General features: G+C 40.3%; 1 protein-coding gene across 1 annotated transcript; it reads left to right on the plus strand.

Annotated features, from left to right (window-relative positions):
* The first annotated feature begins 13,356 nt into the window (after positions 1-13,356).
* On the plus strand, positions 13,357-19,108 carry LRRC30 (leucine rich repeat containing 30). The gene is made up of 2 exons (XM_070942372.1): positions 13,357-13,406; positions 17,929-19,108. The coding sequence occupies exon 2, from the start codon at positions 18,025-18,027 to the stop codon at positions 18,916-18,918; it is 894 nt and encodes a 297-aa protein (XP_070798473.1). The 5' UTR covers positions 13,357-13,406; positions 17,929-18,024; the 3' UTR covers positions 18,919-19,108.
* Positions 19,109-19,899: the final 791 nt, after the last annotated feature.

The raw sequence follows: 19,899 nt of genomic DNA on the forward strand, positions 1-19,899 counted from the left end.
AGGAGGTGTTTTGATCTTTTTGTTCCCTTTTTGTTTTTGTTTTATTGTCTCTTTTGAGTAGTATGTAAATGTTGTCTATGCCTATCTGCCCATTGATGGCCAATTTATCTGAGTACCAAACTTCCAGGACTTCTCTAGCATTTTTGAACTTGTCTTGGTCCAGGATTCTCACAGTTTCCCAGTTAAAACTATGGTTATGTCTGTCCATATGTTGTGAAATTAAGGAGTTTACATCATGTCTTCTGACTGCTAGTTGGTGTTCATGGACTGCTAGTTGATATCCATGGTCATCTTCTATATAGTCAATATCCTGATTATATACAGTGTAATAGTCAGTGAATATTTAGAAAGTAATTTAAGGCCAGTGTCTTATGGCATTCCTTTTTTAAAAAAGGACATTGGTTTTATAACTTTATTTTTAGTTCATAATATTTTATAATTTTTTACGGTTTTACCATTTATGCTTTAAAATGCAATAAGCTACTTGAAATGAACTTTGGTTAATGTGTATGCTGCATAATTAGTAGTTAGAGGTCTATTTGTCCAACAGCATCAATTAATGTATTAAAACAATTTAAGCCAGTTGTATAAAATCCAAAAACTATAATTTATATTTAAAATCACTTATTAGTATTTAACCCCCTGAAAGCTCAATGTAAAAAGGTTATTAAGAGCTGGGAGACATGAAAAAGATCTAGTTAAATTATTACTTATAAAGAATAACATGTAACAGATGCACAATCTAGAAAATGTGTAAATACAGTAATGGACCATATGACTTAGGGCTGGCTGGAATAAAATTGCATGTGCTACTCATAAAACATTAGTTTCATATTTGAGGTTTGCTCTCTGATCCTGCACTTCTTTTAAATGGAAAGATATTTGTAAAGAGCTTCAGTTGGAGATAGTCATTCCATGACTATCTCCAAGTATCTAAAGCATTCTATTAGGAGCTACTTTTCTTTTTTTTAAAAAGCAACTTTGGAAACTATTTAAAAGATGAAAATACTGTCAGGATGCTGATTCTAGGTGTTCAGAATGTATTGCAACTATTTATTACATGAACATTGGAATTTGTTTCCAGGCTCAGGTCAAGATGCTGGTTTTAACCTTTTAATCTCTTGGGAATGTCAAGGATTCCTTCCTTCTCCATTCAACATCTTGCTCCAGCTTTCACTAAAGTACAGTTAATATACTGGTGTTGGCTTTCACAGCAAATCTCTGTTAGGCTGGGCTGTGCTTCAAGTGGTCATCTTGCCTCTGAAGATGCCAGCCAATTTCCAGAGAAATATCCACAGTCACTGAAGGCCAACAATGCCCAACGTATAGTTAATTTCTAAAATTAATTTTTAATAACTCCTTCTGCTTCATATAATACTTAGCTGAGGAAACGTTGCTCACTTCTCCCTTTTTCTTGGCTAAAACAAGTAGAAAACCTGTTGCCCCAACTCAACCTTTTGTGGCCCACAGAATTCTTCTAACCATGATAGAGGAACACAGAGTTTTGCAAGACCCATCCTGCCTGTTAGCCCCATAGTTTAGTTAGTTTAGTTTAGTTTATTTGATTTGTATACCGCCCTACTCCCAAAGGACTCAGGGCGGTGAACAGCCAAACAATAAAATACATAAATATAAAAATTTAAAAACCAGATAAAATCAAATTAAATCATTTTGGCCCAGACAAATTAAAACACCCCAATAAATTAAAAACAGATTTAAAATTTACATATTAAAAGAAGGAGGAGATTAGGCCAAGCCCGCTTGATGGAATAAAAAAGTCTTCACAGGGCGGTGGAAGGTGCGCAGATCCGGGATCCTCCGTATCTCTGGGGGGAGCTCATTCCAGACGGTAGGTGTCCCCACAGAGAAGGCTCTCCCCCTAGGGGTCGCCAGCCGACATTGTTTGGCTGACGGCACCCGGAAGAGTCCCTCTCTATGAGAGTGTACTGGCCGGTGGGAGGCTATTGGTGGTAGTAGGCGGTCCCGTAGATAACCAGGTCCTAAGCCATGGAGCGCTTTAAAGGTGGTAACCAAAACCTTGAAGCGCACCCGGAAGACCACCGGGAGCCAGTGCAGCTCGCGCAGGAGAGGTGTCACATGGGAGCGCCATGTCGCTCCCATTACCACCCGCGCAGCCGCACTCTGCGCCAGTTGGACCCTCCGGGTGCTCCTCAAGGGGAGCCCCATGTAGAGAGCATTACAATAGTCCAGGCGGAAGGTGACGAGGGCATGAGTGACCGTGTGTAACGAGTCCCGATCCAGAAAGGGACGCAACTGGCGAATCAGGCGAACCTGATAAAAAATCCTCCCGGTCACGGCCGTCAAGTGCTCTTCTAAAGACAGCCGTGAATCCAGGAGGACGCCCAAGTTGCGAGCCCTCTCCGTGGGGGCCAGTGATTCGCCCCCAATAGTCAGTGATGGCGTCAACTGACTATATCGGGACGTCGGAAACCACAGCCACTCGGTCTTGGATGGGTTGAGCCTGAGCCTGTTCCTCCCCATCCAGATCCGTACAGCCTCCAGGCACCGGGACATCACTTCAAGGGTATCGTTGGGGTGATCCGGGGTGGAGATGTACAGCTGGGTGTCGTCAGCGTACTGATGGTACTCCACCCCAAAACCACGCCCAGCGGCTTCACATAAATGTTGAACAGGAGAGGCGAGAGGACTGACCCTTGCGGCACCCCACATATGAGGGGCCTCGGGGTCGACCTCTGTCCCCCTGTCAACACAGACTGCGACCGGTCAGAGAGGAAGGAGGAGAACCACCGCAACACAGTGCCTCCCACCCCTAACTCTTCCAACTGGTGCAGCATGATACCATGGTCGATGGTATCAAAAGCCACTGAGAGATCTAACAGGACCAGGACAGAGGAGCAACCCTGTCCCGAGCCCTCCAGAGATCATCAACCAATGCGACCAATGCCGTTTCCATGCTGTATCCGGGCCTGAAGCCCGACTGGAACGGATCCAGATACGTCGTTTCATCCAGGTGCTGGGGGAGCTGTTGCGCGACCACACTCTCAACAACCTTCGCCACAAAACGAAGGTTGGAGACCGGACAATAATTTATCAACATTGCCGGGTCCAGGGAAGGCTTCTTGAGGAGAGGCCTCACCACCGCCTCTTTCAAGGCAGCAGGAAAGACACCCTCACCCAACGAAGCATTTATAATCCCCTGAAACCAGCCTCGTGTCACCTCCCGAGAAGCCAGCACTAACCAGGAGGGACACAGGTCCAATAAACAAGTGGTCACGTTTAGTCTACCCAGAATCCTGTCCACGTCCTCAGGGGTCACAGGATCAAACTCATCCCAGATAACATTCTCAAGACCTGCCCCAGTTCCTCCCCCTGAGACTACCCAGTCGGAGTCCAGATCTTCCCGAATCTGAGTGATTTTGTCATACAGATATTGAACAAAATCCTCGGCCCTACCCTCCAAGGGGTCCTCCCGCGCTTCCTGGTGGAGCAGGGAGTGGGTCACCCTAAACAGGGCGGCCGGGCGATTATCTGATGACGCAATAAGAGCAGCAAAATAGCTACATTTCGCTGCTTTTATTGCCACTAGGTAATTCCTAATATGAGATCTTACCAGTGTCCGGTCAGATTCAGAACGGCTGGCCCTCCAACTACTCTCTAGGCGTCTTTTCCAGCGCTTCAACTCCCTCAGCTCCTCAGTGAACCAAGGAGCTAAATGAGATCGGCGCCGGGTCAGAGGCCGCAAAGGCACGACCCGGTCCAGAGCTCCAGCGGCCGCCCTATCCCAGGCAGCCACTAGGTCTCCAGTTGAGGCGCGTGCCAGAGCCTCAGGGAATCGCCCAAGCTCCATCTGGAACCTATCAGGTTCCATCAGGCGCCTGGGGCGGAACCATCTTACCGGCTCTGCCTCCCTGCAGTGGGGTGCAGCGGTTCGAAGGTCGAGACGAAGGAGAGAGTGATCAGACCATGACAAGGGCTCGGTGACTATATCCCCTATCTCAAGATCACTCAACCACTGTCCAGAGACAAAAATCAGATCCAGCGTGTTTCCCCCCGTGTGGGTAGGACCATGAATTAACTGGGTCAGGTCCATAGCTGTCATGGAAGCCATGAACTCCCGAGCCACCTCAGATGCCTCGCCCACGGACGGTAGATTGAAATTCCCCATGACCATAAGCCTGGGGGTATCAACCGCCACCGCGGCGATGACGTTAAGTAGCTCGGGCACGGCTGCTGCCACGTGGCAGGGAGCCAGGTACGTGATCAGCAAACCCATCTGAACCCCGTGGCCCCATTTCACAAGGAGGGATTCACAGCTGGTTGTCTGAGGGACAGTGGCCTCCCTCGGTTTCAGACCTTCCTTAATGATAACCGTTACCCCCCCCCCCGCCCCTCCCTTGTGACCTCGGCTGATGGAAGGCAAGGAAACCTGGAGGGCACATTTCAATGAGGGGAACCCCCCCTCCTGGCCCAACCAGGTCTCCGTAACACCTGCCAGGTCCGCACCCCCCTCCTGAATAAGATCACAAATGAGGGGGGCTTTATTTACTACGGACCTGGCATTGCACAGCATCAGCTGAAGGCCAGGGCCCTGAGGGTCTGTGCAACCTGGGAAACGGGTGGAGCTTTGGGGGCCGGAGCACGCCATCGCTCGTAAACAGCGAGTGCGTCCTCCCCTAACACGATATGGCCCCCTGCTCCCGCCGTATCTACCCCTCCCACCCACAGTATTGATATATACACAGCCCCATACACAGTCACATCGGATAAGGCAGAACTGTCAAACTGGATTTCTCTGAGGGCTGGATCAGCAGTGTAGTTCTTGGGGGGGGGACAGAGGGGATAGCCTCCTCCTGCAAAAACAGGGCACAGAGGGGCCATGTACAACACCCCGTGCTCCATTTTGGCTGGCAGAGTGCTGCAGGAGATCTTCCAGACGAAAACAGGTCTAGGAAATTTGAGGACTACCTATATAATTTTCACACCAGTCATTCCTCCAAAAGTCAAATGTGGACCTTAGCCACCTACCTCAGCTAAAATATGAATTTTGCAAAAGTTGTTAACTTCTTGCTGTTACTTTAAATTGCTTCATTAGTGACATTTTGTAATTGTTTATTTTCTGGATAGGAATTGTATTCATATATGTATCACAAGGTGATAGAGTCATTGCCTTAATAAATAAATCACCTAGTACACTCAGACCAGTTCCATGACACTCTCGAGGAAAGTATTCAGCTAAGAATGTCTTCAGGGCTTCAAAAAATTTTTTTTCACTCTTTGTTGTATAAATAAATAAATAAATGCAGCAGAGAAATTTGAGAATTCCCATCTAGTTCTTCTTGTGCAAATAGTCACACATCAGTAGGATGATTTGTTATCTTATTCTCACATCCCTAGATCTATTTGGATGACTTTGGTGGGTGATCATGTCTTATGGAGTCTCAGGCTTCATTTCAAATAATCATGCAAAGAATCAGCATGTATGCATCATTACAGAGGAACTAGTCAGAATGAATGAAATCAGTTTTTCAAGTAAAGATTTTTAGCATTATTCAGAAGGACAGAAAAAAGAGAAATAAGGGAAACAGACAAGAGGATGGCTAGTTTAAAAAAACAAAGGTATGCAGAAGCATACTTACTTAAGCTTTCCTTTTAGCACCCAAGAAAATCTTTTGACAGAGATTTTAAAGAGTTAATCATAGAAAGCTAGTATATACTTCCCTGTATGTATACTCAAAACTAAGCTAAACCAGGTTAGGGTTAAAATAAATTTATTCGCAGGCAATATGTACTGTTAGTGTGCTGCATAAATCAAGGTTAGCAATAGGGCTAAGTAGATTTTGGAAGGGCTGCCTTTATAGCATAGCCTCAGGCTCTGAACTCTGAGCAAAACACTCTTTTTGATTGCAACAAGTGCTTCATCACATGCACAGAAACCACCAGCAAATAATCAAGCAGTGTCTCAGCTAGCCCTTCCCTCACCTTGCCTCCAGGAGGCGATGGACCTCACTGAGTAGTATTGCCTCCAATAGCACACCCCAATTCTCTAGCATTAATAGAAAATAATGTTAATTAGTCAACTGACAAGTTATGGGATTGCTTTTATATGAATCTACTCATTAACTTATTGCTCTGATTGTCAATACTTGTGACTTATTGTATCTCAGGAACATTTAAAAACAAGATTTGCTTTTTCTTTCTTCTAATTGTTTCTTGATTTAACATATTTAAGACTACAGGTGGATACAATTTTTTTTTAAAAAAAATCTGAACTTGTTTCGGTACCCACTAGATGGCAGTGGTTGATAATACCACAAAATGGGTCATGTAACAAATATAATTCATAGTCACTGCTACTATTCAGGAGGAGGAAAAAGTCTAGCAAGTGCCTAACAGTAGGGTTTATAAATGATCCACTGAAAGGCTGGGAATATACATCTGTCTCAAAACCTCCATACTCAATTTTCACCTCAGCAATTGGGATTGCATAAAATGCAGTGATCAGATGCAGGTGATTGGTGAAAAAAGTCAGGGCTTTAAAAGAACAGCTTAATCTTCACAAAACATTACTCATGTTCCATATAAGTTTGTTTTTAAAAAGTCAATAGAAAAATGTTCTTGAATCTAATTGCAATTTAGACTATTTCATTCTAACAGTTCTCCAAGCTTAGTTTTAGTGTTTAGTTTTTAATTCTGTTAGATAACATTATCATTACAGAAGTTTGGAGAAGTGCAATTCATTGCTGTATGATCTGTGATGTTGATACCAGTGTGATGGCGTGGTTCACCCTGAGGATGCTGTTTTCATGTAATTGTGAACTGCTTTAAGAAAAAAAAAAGTTTGATAAATAAATGTTGATTATTGTGTCAGAGAAAGTTCAGCACTGAGCTGATAGTCTTTGGTTATGTCTTTTGATAGGTCCGTAGAGAGAGTTGGAGTCTATATGTCAGTGATATGTCTAATCATTACTTGATTAGAGTACTTTACCTCTAAGAATTCTCTTGCATTTTTCAATATAGCTTTGTTCTATTATTTCCAATTTCCCTGCTGAAATCATGCTCAAGGTTATCTTGAAAATAATTTCTCTGGAAATTATGTTATGTCTTTTGACCATTAGTTGTCAATACATTCTGCTAGATTGTTTTTTAAAAACTTATATTTTATGTAACGGGTGTCAAACTCGATCACATCACAGGCTGAATCATGATATATTGCAACACTTTTTGCCTTTGCGGAGCTGGGCTGGGCATGGCCTGCGCATGACATATACTGGTACTGGGTCTTTGAGTTCACTTCGGATGCTTTGGATGGACTTCATGGGTTTCTGTGCCATGGTTTCTTCAAACTGGAGGACCTGCTAGTGCAGGGGTGTCAAACTTGTGGGCCACGGGTCGGATGTGTCACCCATTGGCCACCCCCCCCCCCGGTTTAGCGAAGGGGAAAAAAGTTGCGATATATCATGTGATGATGTGACAACACGAATTTGACACCCCTGTCCTATTGTATTTGAGATGCCTTTGATAAAGAGGACGCTTGTCCTTTTGTGGGTTGAGATGTTTCTGTCTGTTAATTGCATTGACTTGCACTTTTGCATAAAATTGCTTTCATTGGAACTGAAAACCATCAGTTACTGCTGAACTGTAAACTGATCTCCAAATGTTGAAATACCTTTCTCTTCCTATAGTGTATTGTTAAAAGATAAACCATAGAGATCTTTCAGATGAAGATCTGTTAGTAAAAAGAAATGGTGATCATAATGTTGGTTTAAGATAAATAAAACCTAGGCTACCAGATCAAGGCTGAAAGACTTTAGATAGCCACTAGATGGCAATCAGGTCTTATCATCACCCATAGACCTGGCTTTTTCTTCAAATCTATTCTGAGCCATACTGTAGAAATTTACTCGACTGGCTTCAAGCCAATCATTATTTCCATTATGAATCCCAATACTTGACAAGATTTTCTTGCATCGATAAAATGGAAAATGAGAGTGCCATCTAGCTGGTGATCGAAAAAGAGATGGGAAGGAAGACAGGAAGCTACATTCTTAGAGGAAAAACAGAATACAAAGAAAATGAATGTCAGGGGCATGATTTCTTATGGCATATTAGGTCAGCTTTAGCTAAACCAATGCCCCTGAATATTTTTCACTTCATCTTATATCAACCCTGCCAACGTGGCTAGGTAGTTGGAAGATGTGCGTCAACACATGTAGAAGGGACTAGGATAAGGAAGGCCTTGTAATTTAAGGTGACCAGATTTTAACATTGGTAAAGAGGGACATTGTGGGCGTGGCTTATTTTGTGGGCATGGCTAGTTGGTCATGTGACTGGGTGGGCGTGGCTAGCTGGTCATGTGACCGGGTGGCCATGGCTATGTGTATAGGGTAAGGTGAACAGATTTTAACATTGGTAAGAGGGACACCATTGTGGGCGTGGCTTATTGTGTGGGCGTGGCTTGGAGGCCATGTGACTGGGTGGGCGTGGCTAGCTGGTCATGTGACCGGGTGGCCATGGCTATGTGTATAGGGACTACTCAGAGGGCTGGAAAGTCATTTCTGACAGGTCCTCACACTTTTGACTGGTCCTCACACTTATGACCATCCTCACATTTATGCCCGTGCAGCATTCTTAACAACCATGTCACTCATTTCACAACTGCTTCTCTTCACCATGGTGACAAGATAGGGCAAAAACGTAAAATGCGAGGACAGTTGTAAGTTCGAGGACTGGTCAAAAATGCGAGGACCAGTCAAAAATAACTTTTTCAGCCCTCTGAGTAGTCCATATGCACAAAAGGACTAACCAGAGGGCTGAAAAAAGTCATTTCTGACAGGTCCTCGCACTTTTGACTGGTCCTCACACTTATGACCATCCTCACATTTATGCCCGTGCAGCATTCTTAACAACCATGTCACTCATTTCACAACTGCTTCTCTTCACCATGATGACAAGATAGGGCAAAAATGTAAAATGTGAGGACAGTCGTAAGTTCGAGGACTGGTCAAAAGTGCGAGGACCAGTCAAAAATAACTTTTTCAGCCCTCTGAGTAGTCCATATGCACAAAAGGACTAACCAGAGGGCTGAAAAAAGTCATTTCTGACAGGTCCTCACACTTTTGACTGGTCCTCACACTTATGACCATCCTCACATTTATGCCCGTGCAGCATTCTTAACAACCACGTCACTCATTTCACAACTGCTTCTCTTCACCATGATGACAAGATAGGGCAAAAATGTAAAATGTGAGGACAGTCGTAAGTTCGAGGACTGGTCAAAAGTGCGAGGACCAGTCAAAAATAACTTTTTCAGCCCTCTGAGTAGTCCATATGCACAAAAGGACTAACCAGAGGGCTGAAAAAAGTCATTTCTGACAGGTCCTCACACTTTTGACTGGTCCTCACACTTATGACCATCCTCACATTTATGCCCGTGCAGCATTCTTAACAACCACGTCACTCATTTCACAACTGCTTCTCTTCACCATGATGACAAGATAGGGCAAAAATGTAAAATGTGAGGACAGTCGTAAGTTTGAGGACTGGTCAAAAGTGCGAGGACCAGTCAAAAATAACTTTTTCAGCCCTCTGAGTAGTCCATATGCATAAAAGGATACAGTAATTGAGAGGGATGAAGGAAGGGAAGGGAAATTAAAGTAGGAGTGACGGTTAAGAGAGGGAGGAAGAGAGGAGGAGAAGGAGAAAGGAAGAGGAAGTAGGGAGGAGAAGAAGAGGGGGGGAAGAGAAAGTAAGAAGGAAAGAAAAGAGAGGTGGTAGGTTTGAGGAGAAAGATTGCTGTACAATAAAAAAGATGAAAGGGAAGAAAGCCAACCCCAAACAAATATAAAGATATTAAGATAAAGAATGAATTGTTAAACTTTAAAGAATAAAAGAGAACAAATATGAATAAATAGCAATAATTAGAAACACACATACATACAATGTATTTTCTTTGAACAGAATATTTGGCTGGTTCACAAATTTAAACAGTGTTTAGTCATTTCAATTAAATTTACAATTTTTATATTTCCTTTTTACCATATTTATTCCTCATCTATTTTTTAAAAAACCAATATTACCCTTCATCCTCATCTCTAATCTTAATCAAATTCAATTTTTCCCTTCTATTCTATATTATACCCCTTCCCATTGTCATCTATTTTCATATCCATCCTCACATTGGTTAATTATGTAATACAGTTGTTTAATACAAATTCAACATTTTAATATAAATCAATTAGTTATATAGCTACCTTTTTTGTATATTAATCAATATGAACATGAATATTCCAATTATTTCCATGCAATCCAATTTCTTACAAATCAATTAATTATATTTACCAATAATAATAAACCAAATTATTTCCCCCATATATTCCTCCAAACCACAACTTAACCATTTCTGCTTTCAACACAGTATACAATTAATAATATCTCAATTATTACAATTCCCTAGTTAAAAAGAGCTTTTTTTTCTTTTGTGTTTTAAAATCTTGAACTCTCCTCTTTTGCCCTAAATAATTTTCCATTGTTTGCACTTACCTTTTTTGGTGAGGAAAAGGAAAATAAATCTGCTGCCTAATTTTCCAAAGTTGCAAGCAAACCGCAAAGCCAACAGCCTGTTTTACTTTCACTTTCGTTTTGAGCTTGGTTTGCACAAAGAGAAAAAAAAAACTGCTGAGCAATTTAGCAAGAGCAGAGCCCTGTGCAAATCAGCTGAGAGGGGGAAGCCGAGCTAATTAACGTAGGGCGGCCCTTTGAAGTCCCGCGGCAAGAGTTTAAACAGGTTTTTTCCCTCTAGCCATCAGCGGGGATTCAGGAGGCAGCCGGGAACCAGGAGGCAGAATGAAAAATCGGGACTTTTTTAAAACGCCGCGGGACGCGGGACAAATTGCTCAAAAGCGGGACTGTCCCGCCAAAAGCGGGACGTCTGGTCACCTTATTGTAATTACACGTCATATAAGATATATTACTCTTTACTGGATATAAATTACAATGAGATGCAAAACTGTTGCTGCTAAGTATCATCCCTGATTCACTGGCTTATAGATTGGCAACTGTTTTTGAGTTATAAAAAAACATCTCATTGAAAATTTTACTGTATTCTGACTCCTCTTGTTTTTTGCTTTTCTCTCAGACTTCTTTATAACAGAAGGAAGTCTGATAATCTTCTTAAAGGTAAAATGTAAGCAATCTTCATAACCTGATATTGGCAATATGTATATATTTTAAAATCCCACTCCCAAAATAAAAGTATAGATGAATCGTGTAATACAGGTAGTTTTCAACTTATGAACACAATTGAGCCCAATATTTGTACTGCTAAGCAAAATATTTCTGAAGTGAGTTTTGTCCCATTTTATGACCTTTTTTTGCCACAGTTAAGTGAATCACTGCAGTTGTTAAGTCAGTAATGTGGTTGTTAAGTGAATCTGGATTTCCCATTGACTTTGCTTGTCAGAAGGTGACAAAAGGTGTTAACAGGATCCTGAGATACAGCAAGTGGGTTAGTTGCCATGCATCTGAATTTTGATCATGTGACCATAGGGATGCTCCAAGGGTCATAAGTGTGAAAAACAATCATAACTCACTTTTTTCAGTGCCCTTGTAACTTTGAACGGTCACTAAACAAGTTGTTGTAAGGTGAGCAGAGGTGGGTTTCAGCAGGTTCTGACCAGTTCTGGAGAACTGGTAGTGGAAATTTTGAGTAGTTCAGAGAACCGGTAGTAAAAATTCTGACTGGCCCTGCCCCCATCTATTCTCTGCCTCCCAAGTCCCAGCTGATCAGGAGGAAATGGGGATTTGGCAGTAACCTTCCCCTGGAGTGGGGTGGGAATGGAGATTTTACAGTATCCTTCCCCTGCCACGCCGGCCATGCCCACCACGCCACACCCACCAAGCCACGCCACGTCCACCAAGCCATGCCCACAGAACTGGTAGTAAAAAAAATTGAAACTCGCCACTGGTGAGCACCACCTGAATAAACAAGCAGAGGGTTTTAAGGCTATAATGTATAATGTAGATTGTTTGATTTAAAAAAAAACCAACAACTTTAAGTTGCATGAATAAGAAGAACTATGTATATTTGTTTGTTTTTTAAAAAAATAGTTATCTTCGTGCCATATTGCAAATTGCCTTTCAAACTAATATAAGTTACAAACACAATTTGCAGTATGACATGATAACCATCTGGTAAGGCAAGTATCCAATACAGACCAAGTAAAGAGCTTCTATCCTAGCTCTTATAAGTTTGTATCTTATAGTATTTTTCTCTTAAGAAATTATAAATTAAATATGGATCTATAAAAATGAATTGTTTGTGTGCATTCCCTTCCAGTCAGACAAACACAATTATTAAACTGATGGGCATATCAAAATTTTATCTCGTTGCTTTGTGAGATGGAAGGACCTATACATATATACACACATACAGATAATACTGTGTGAGTATAATGTGTATATATGTACAGGTTTGAAATTACCCCAGAAAATCAGACTGTATTCTGTACAGGTTTAATTCAATGCAGGGAGAAAAAACATTCCATTTCCAGACTAATCCTCAGATTACAGGTTGCCTGTAATCGAAATAACCATGTTAGCTCAGAATTCTGAATTATATTCTCAAAACATCTAGAGGGCATGAAGATAATATAAATTGGTTTAGAAATGCAGTATATTACAGCACTCTGCTAAAACATTATTCTTCCTTTTTTGACAATTCTCATGATGGGATGCCAAATTCTTGAACTTATTCTCATTGCGAGCTCATAAAAGTATTCATGAGACCTGTCTTTCATGTGCCATCATTCTCATAATAGTCTGCTGTTCTTTTCCTTCCCATAATTCAGTGAAATCCCAAAGAAAACATCTTGGGCATTTTCAAGGCAAAACGCATGCAATGCCAAAGGAGTTTCAGACTGTTGGATAAAAATAATAAAAAGAGAAAACTGCTTTGCTACTTTTAAACAAAAGAAGATCAGAAGTACTTTATTTACATTTCCAAATAATTCAGAGCGCATAGATCAGTTTATATTACTCTATGCCCAGTTCAGCTAAGGGTGATACAAGCAAAAACAAGTTCTATGTGTTTCTGTGGACTTGGAAAGGGTATTTATAAACACAACAGCACAAGTGATAGAGTTATGTGTCTATCATTTTGTGTGAAAGACTAACATTAATAGTACATGTAATCTTTGCGCACCTTTTATTCTGCAGCTGTCAAGAGGTCAAGGAGTATAAATCAAGTTCTTATTCGGCAAGAAGGTATGTAGTTGGCACATAAGCCTGTTACATACCAGTTCCAAGTACTGTAGCTGAGCAGGCAAGGCCAAAGCTTTTGAATCCATCAGTCAGTGGAACTTGCTTCCGAAGTTCTCTTCTGAAATGTACGGTATATGGTTTTCTCCATATATTAAAGGTAGGCTTTGGTAAGTTACTGATTATAGAATTTTCCTACATTGTTGTCTCTTTAAAATCCAGTAGTAGAGATCTTTAGCTTACAATGGTTTATGTTTTGTTGTAAGAATGTAATAGCAATTGGGAAATAAAGAAATCTGAGCTACGGTTACTTAACAGTAGATATTTGATAATATCAAATCTGACTTTTAGAATCAGGAGTAAAATATGATTCACCAAAATTTAAAGCATGGCTCATTTTGAATAAACATACAGGTAAAGTTTTGCAGAATTATCCATAGGTATTTTTAATCCAACATCTTATTTGATAGAATAGTCTAGAAATTATCTCTAAATATCACTATATCTTCTGCTGCTGCTGCCGCTGATTTTCTTCTTCTTCTTCTTCTTCTTCTTCCTCTTCTTCCTCCTCTTCTTCTTCTTCTTCTTCTTCTTCTTCTTCTTCTTCTTCTTCTTCTTCTTCTTCTTCTTCTTCTTCTTCTTCTTCTTCTTCTTCTTTTAACCAGACTAACTTTTCATCTGTTTTTCTACAATCACTCTTGCACTAACTGCTGTGATATAGTTGCATTCAACAGCAGAAGCCTCAACTTTAAGAAACACAGGACTTTTCCATCACACTTAACTGGATCAATAAGGAAGCTATTGTGTTGTTAGTATATCAAAAAGGAATCACATTAGTTAACTACACCTCACCCCCCAAGATTAACCCAAAGAGTTTAACCTCTAAAAAACAAAGTTAAACTAACTCCATCTGTTGGTCATATCATCAGAACACATGAACCCAATCAATTTTTCATACTTATTCCAACATATAAAAGAGCACCGTCCATCCCCCCCCAATTTTTTTCCCCATAATACAACTCACTGCCAAAATCTGGCAGTACAGAACACATATCTAAACATTAATTATCTGAGTTGGCCAAATATACTTTCTGCTACCTGATTTTTGTTCTGGAGAAGGACTAGTGACATCACAAAGTTTGCCAGGACTATGCTAGTGCAGAGGCTTAAGGGATACTAGGCACTCTCTGGGAACAAAAAGTGATTGATTGCAAACTGAATATGAATCAATAGTGTGACAGTTCCACAAAAAACAAAAATTAATCAACAGAAATCTATCATGGGACATAGTACTTAGAGATTATATTCTGAGTGGCTTAATTTTTATCTTGAATATTGTGTGTAATTCTGGGCATGACACTAAGAAATTAGACATGATTAACAGAGAGCAGGGGTGTTAAATTGGCAGCCCATTGGCCAGATGTGTCACATGCACGCACGCTCACCATCGCTCCACAAAGACAAAAAACATCACAATATGTCACAATATGTCACAATGTGTCATATGACACAATCAAGTTTGACACCCGTGATGTAGAGGAGTATCGATGTTTGAGGAGTTCCAATAGGGGCAAATTTGGTCGTCCAATGATTCCTGGTGGTCATTGTAACTGGAAATCCCATACAGGATATATATTGTGCAAAATTAGAGATCTCGCCCCTCCAAGAGGGAGGATGGAACTCATGTCAAATCCAATATCTGACATAATGTAACATCTGCATCTCACTGCTCAAGGGTTTAAGGAGAGGTGAACGTAAACATCTTTCTGATAACTGTAGACTTCTCTTCTTGCAACCACTGAGCACCTGATTTTTCCCAAAGCTGTTGTACTTTATCTATTCATCTAAAATGAGAAGGGCTGTGAATTCAATTCCTAGGAGAAGACTTGAACCCCATGGAATAACATCTGGCTACCCATGCCTGAGGAATCCCAATTAAGACAAAAGCAGTCACCTGGTGCCTCTTGTGGTCAGTGTGACTGACTTTTCCAGCTTAGAAGGTAATCTTCTAAAGAGAACAGGTGGAAGGAGATGAAAATAATCACTAATATTTATGGATAAATCTTCATTAGATGATTTTTACATATAAATATTTGATGCTTACATATAATTTAATGTCAAGATTAAAAGTTATAAATAGTTGGAAGTCAAGGAAGTTCTATTTATTTACATGTACCATACCTGAAGCCTCCTGGAACCAAAAATGGGGTGCAAGGGCAGGCCACACACACACACCCGCGCTCCCCCCCATGCATGCCTACACTGTTACAGGTGTTATGTCTGCCTTGTATGCAGCTTTATTCCACTCTAGCATTCATCTCCATTGTTCAGTGATGCATTTCCTGCCACTCTAGGATTTACCTCTATCTGCTCCTGTGAGGCATTTTCTGTTCCTGTTGGATGTGTATAGTTATATTCTCGATGGCTTGTATAGCGTTTTAATTGCATTTTGATTAAACAACAGTGCTGCAGAGACCTGGAAATCAGGTGGCCGGTGGTAGAGCTCAGCTGGGGTGAGGACTCACATGCCGGCAGAGAGGCCTACGCGTGCCGCCTGTGGCCCGCATGCCATAGGTTCGCCATCACGGCTCTAGGGATTCTTCCAATATTTCTACTAGTGCAGTCTAACTGAGTTTTAGTTTTACTATGAGAAAATTCTTCACACTCAAGCTGAAGGAGGACTTAAGTTAAAAAAAAACTTAATCCAGAGATCATCAAGTTTTTAAAATTTGAATTGGAGAAAAATTATTGTTTTCCTTTCCCTCTCTTTAGCTGCCTTCTCATTATTAAATAACTCACCCACCAGGTATCAGCTCCCCAAGGCACCTATTTTTGTTAACTTATTAAACTGGTTGCATAGACTATAAACAGCAGGAGCCCATTGGGCACAATGCCTCTTCTCCATTATCCATTCGGTCTGGACTGCCATTCCACAACATATCAGTATAAAGGAGGCATGGACAAAGAAGTGGATTCTTTTCATTTCAGACAGACTGGGGCTGTTTTTGGTGATATAATTCTTTTTTAACCAATTCCAAGTTAAAACTAAGATGAGATAGAAATAAGCATGTCTTTAAAGCAATAGTAACGGAATACTACACAATATGGGAGAACTGGTATGACTGGATTGAGAACAGAAAAATGGAAAAGAAATAGACAAAATAGAAGTAGAATTAAAATGTATAGTAAAAATGTATAGAATGTATTTGAATTGGAATGTTACGGTATGTAAATGGTCGCAGTTATGCATAAGATGTGAGTAAGATTTGTTTAACTGTAAAAATACAATTAAAAAAATAGTAACAACAAAAGTACAACTTAAAGTATATGTTGTATTTTTGTAGATGAGGAGACAAATCCTAAATCAGATCTATTTTTAGATGTATAAAATAGAATGATTTATTGTAAACTTTCCATTCAAAAAGAACCATTGCAAAATATCAGGGGTGAAATTCTCCCAGTTTGGACTGGATTGCCCGATCCAGTAGCGATGGTGGCGAGTGGTTTAGAGATCTGGTAGCAAAAATCTCTGCCATGCCCAGCTGAGCCGCTTAATCACCAGAGGCTTTTTTTTTTAATTTTTAAAAGCATTTTTTAAACAACCTCTTCGGCCAAAAAAATGCTTTTAAAAGTAAAAAAAAAAAGCCTTTGACGATCGCGCGGCTCAGCTGGGAACCTCAGAGGCTTTTAAAAGCATTTTTTTCTAGAAAAAATGCTTTTAAAAGAAAAAAAGCCTCTGACGATCAGGCAACTCAGCTGGGATCATCAGAGGCTTTTAAAAGAAAAAAAAAAGCCTCTGCCGATCAGGCAAGTCAGCTGGGATCGTCAGAGGCTTTAAAAGCATTTTTTTTACAACCTCTTCGGGCGAAGAGGTTATAGAAAAAAATGGTTTTTAAAGTAAAAAAAAAAAGTTGGCCATGCCCACCCAGTCACATTACCCCCATCACCACCAGCAAGCCATGCCCACAGAACTGGTAGTAACAAATTTTACATTTCACCACTGGGATATGTATTCTTGTGTGTGTATGTGTGTGTGTACATGCATTCTGATTTGTTACACTGTCAGTCAGATGTTTAGACTGGATTTGCCATTTTTATTCACTATCAAGTTTTTCCCAAGGACATTACTATTATTACTTATGTAATTACATTTATTGGCTGCTCAACTTCAGTAGATTCTGTGTGGCATATCTGTATTCCCATGGAACCCCAAAATAAGAACACCATGAAAAAATTCAAAGCCATTACAATTTGGAACTCCACATCAAAGTTACTAGGAAAGTCGTTCCTCAGCTGAATAAACATTATGGGGTGGGGGTGGGGACAGAGATTATCCTCTATCCATGGTTTTTTTATAGTTACTCTTCCTAATTGTCTTACTGCTACCTCATACACCAAATATTCAAGAAAGCTGACATGGTAAAGTTATATACAGCATTGAAGTGACCTCTTTGCAATGAGGATGCTTATCTATCCAATAAAGCCCTAGACAAATGACAGTGACAGCTGCCTGGCAGCATTCACTTTGAATGGAACAGGATTGTCAGTATCATGATAGCATATAGCATCAAGACAAACATCTCAAAGCCCATTTTGGAAAAGGGAATATTCTTTTCTTGGTTGCAGAAGTATTTAGGATGCAAAGTTTTCTTCTTATGGGATGCATACCTTTTTGGCTTGCTTTTGTTATAGGAATCTTCTGAAAGCTCAGTGATTTAACCAGATGTTAATAGTTGGCAGCTACAAAACAAAATTTGGGTCAGCAGAAGCAGCAAAAGAAAGAAAATTATGGGGGGAAAGAATTCCAAGGATCAAGGAGAAGAAAGCACAATGCTAAAGAAAAGCCAGAAGCTACCTCTTTGGGAAGAAACTCTTCTTTCTGGAAAAGATCCCAAAACACTGTTAAAGCGTGGGCTGCACTATGTCAGTCTGAACCTCATCATGAAGGGGATGATAAAGACACCTAACTTTTTATGGGGACTACCACAAGTCCAGAAATTGAATCTTTCACACAACCGACTGGTGGCCCTTCCTCCTGCTTTGGGGAAACTTGAACAGCTGGTGGTCCTGAACTTGTGTGGGAACCGCATAAAGTCCCTGCCTAAAGAGATTGGACTGCTTAGGAATCTGAAGGTTTTGTTTGCCAATATGAATTGCTTGACTGAAGTTCCGTTGGAGCTTGGACACTGTAAGAAGTTGGAAATTTTGAGCCTCTCACACAATTACATCTCTTGGTTCCCTTCTAGCATTGCAGAACTGGTCAACTTAAGGAAGTTGAATATGAGCAACAATCGGTTTGTTTATATTCCCATGAGTGTGTTTGCGTTGAGAAATTTGGATTTTTTGCATGTAGGCTGCAACAAACTTGAAAACATTGGAGACAGTGTCCAGTTTCTAAGCAAACTGCAGATCCTGATTGCTGACTCTAACAACATTCATGCATTGCCAAGGTCTATCTGCTCAATCACTACTCTCGAATTGCTAAATGTTGATTACAATGCTATACAAGCACTTCCGTATGAACTTTATTTGCTAAATCGATTGCCCAAAATTGCTTGGAATCCTCTGGATAAGGGACTCCATATTTTGCACAATCCTTTGTCAAAACCATTGCCACAAATTATAGACGGAGGAATAAATGCACTCTACAAATACCTTAAAGAGAAAAGTCAGCTTGCATAAATATATACCTTGGTTTGGAACAGATCTGGTAGTAATGCCTCAATTCTGCCATTTATTTTTTTCTGGTCAATGGCTTTTAATATACAAAACAGATACTGGAATACAGTTATAATTGGGTTTTTTTCTGGAAACAGGTACATTGTCTATGGAATATTTTTTTCCCTAAATAAATGTATCCTTTGAATACTGATGTAGGAGTCAGAATAACTCTCTCCAGTAATTTAAATATTTATCTGTATTTAATTGTCAATTAAAATAATAGCAACATGAATTTAAATGTTTTTTCTTCTTCTGTAAGGCTTCACTGGTGTTATTTTAAAGGGCATAAACTGAGCTGTTATGCAGTTGTGACTATAACTCTTATTCAATATGTTATGCATACAACTCACATATATATGTCATTGCTACTGAAACACCAAAAACTAGAAGATGAACTGCTATTTTAGGAAGCTTTTACTGGTATATAGTCACTGAGTAATTGTTATTGTTATATCACCTGTCATGGTTTGCACTTATTCTATTCTTCTGGTTCATTAGAAAACAAGCTTCCAAAAATCATGATAGAATTAAGTTTGCTGCTAATGAGACAAATGTCCACATTCGAAACTACTAAGAATTGCAAAAATAGTTTTAAAACTCAATACAACAGAAATTGGCATGATGAGAGAAACAGTAAGAGACAGCACAGAAATGTGTTCTGTTGCAAATACTAGGTGGAATCCACACTTAATTGCATGAGATTTGAGCAGTGGGGTCATTGCATGTTGTGATGCAGCTTATAGTACTGAAAACCAACTGCATTTGTTTCCACCCTTCCAAGATTTTTTTTTTAATATGAGCTGCAAATTATTTTTCCTGTTCTTTGCCTTCATTTCCCTTAATTGTGGTATGGCTTGTGCATAAAAAATATCCCAGGACAAGTCAGAGAGATGTCAAAGTACTGTAGAGATCTTTTTATGCTTTAGGCCTGGACACCTGTAA

Source organism: Pituophis catenifer, unplaced genomic scaffold (assembly GCF_029215685.1).
Source record: "Pituophis catenifer annectens isolate HBS135680 unplaced genomic scaffold, rPitCat1.0.hap2 SCAF_3, whole genome shotgun sequence".
NCBI classification, from domain to species: Eukaryota; Metazoa; Chordata; class Lepidosauria; order Squamata; family Colubridae; genus Pituophis; species Pituophis catenifer.

What these genes read in the sequence shown, in the direction of transcription:
- LRRC30 (XM_070942372.1), top strand. Translation starts at nt 18,025, where the DNA reads ATGGGGGGAAAGAATTCCAAGGATCAAGGAGAAGAAAGCACAATGCTA.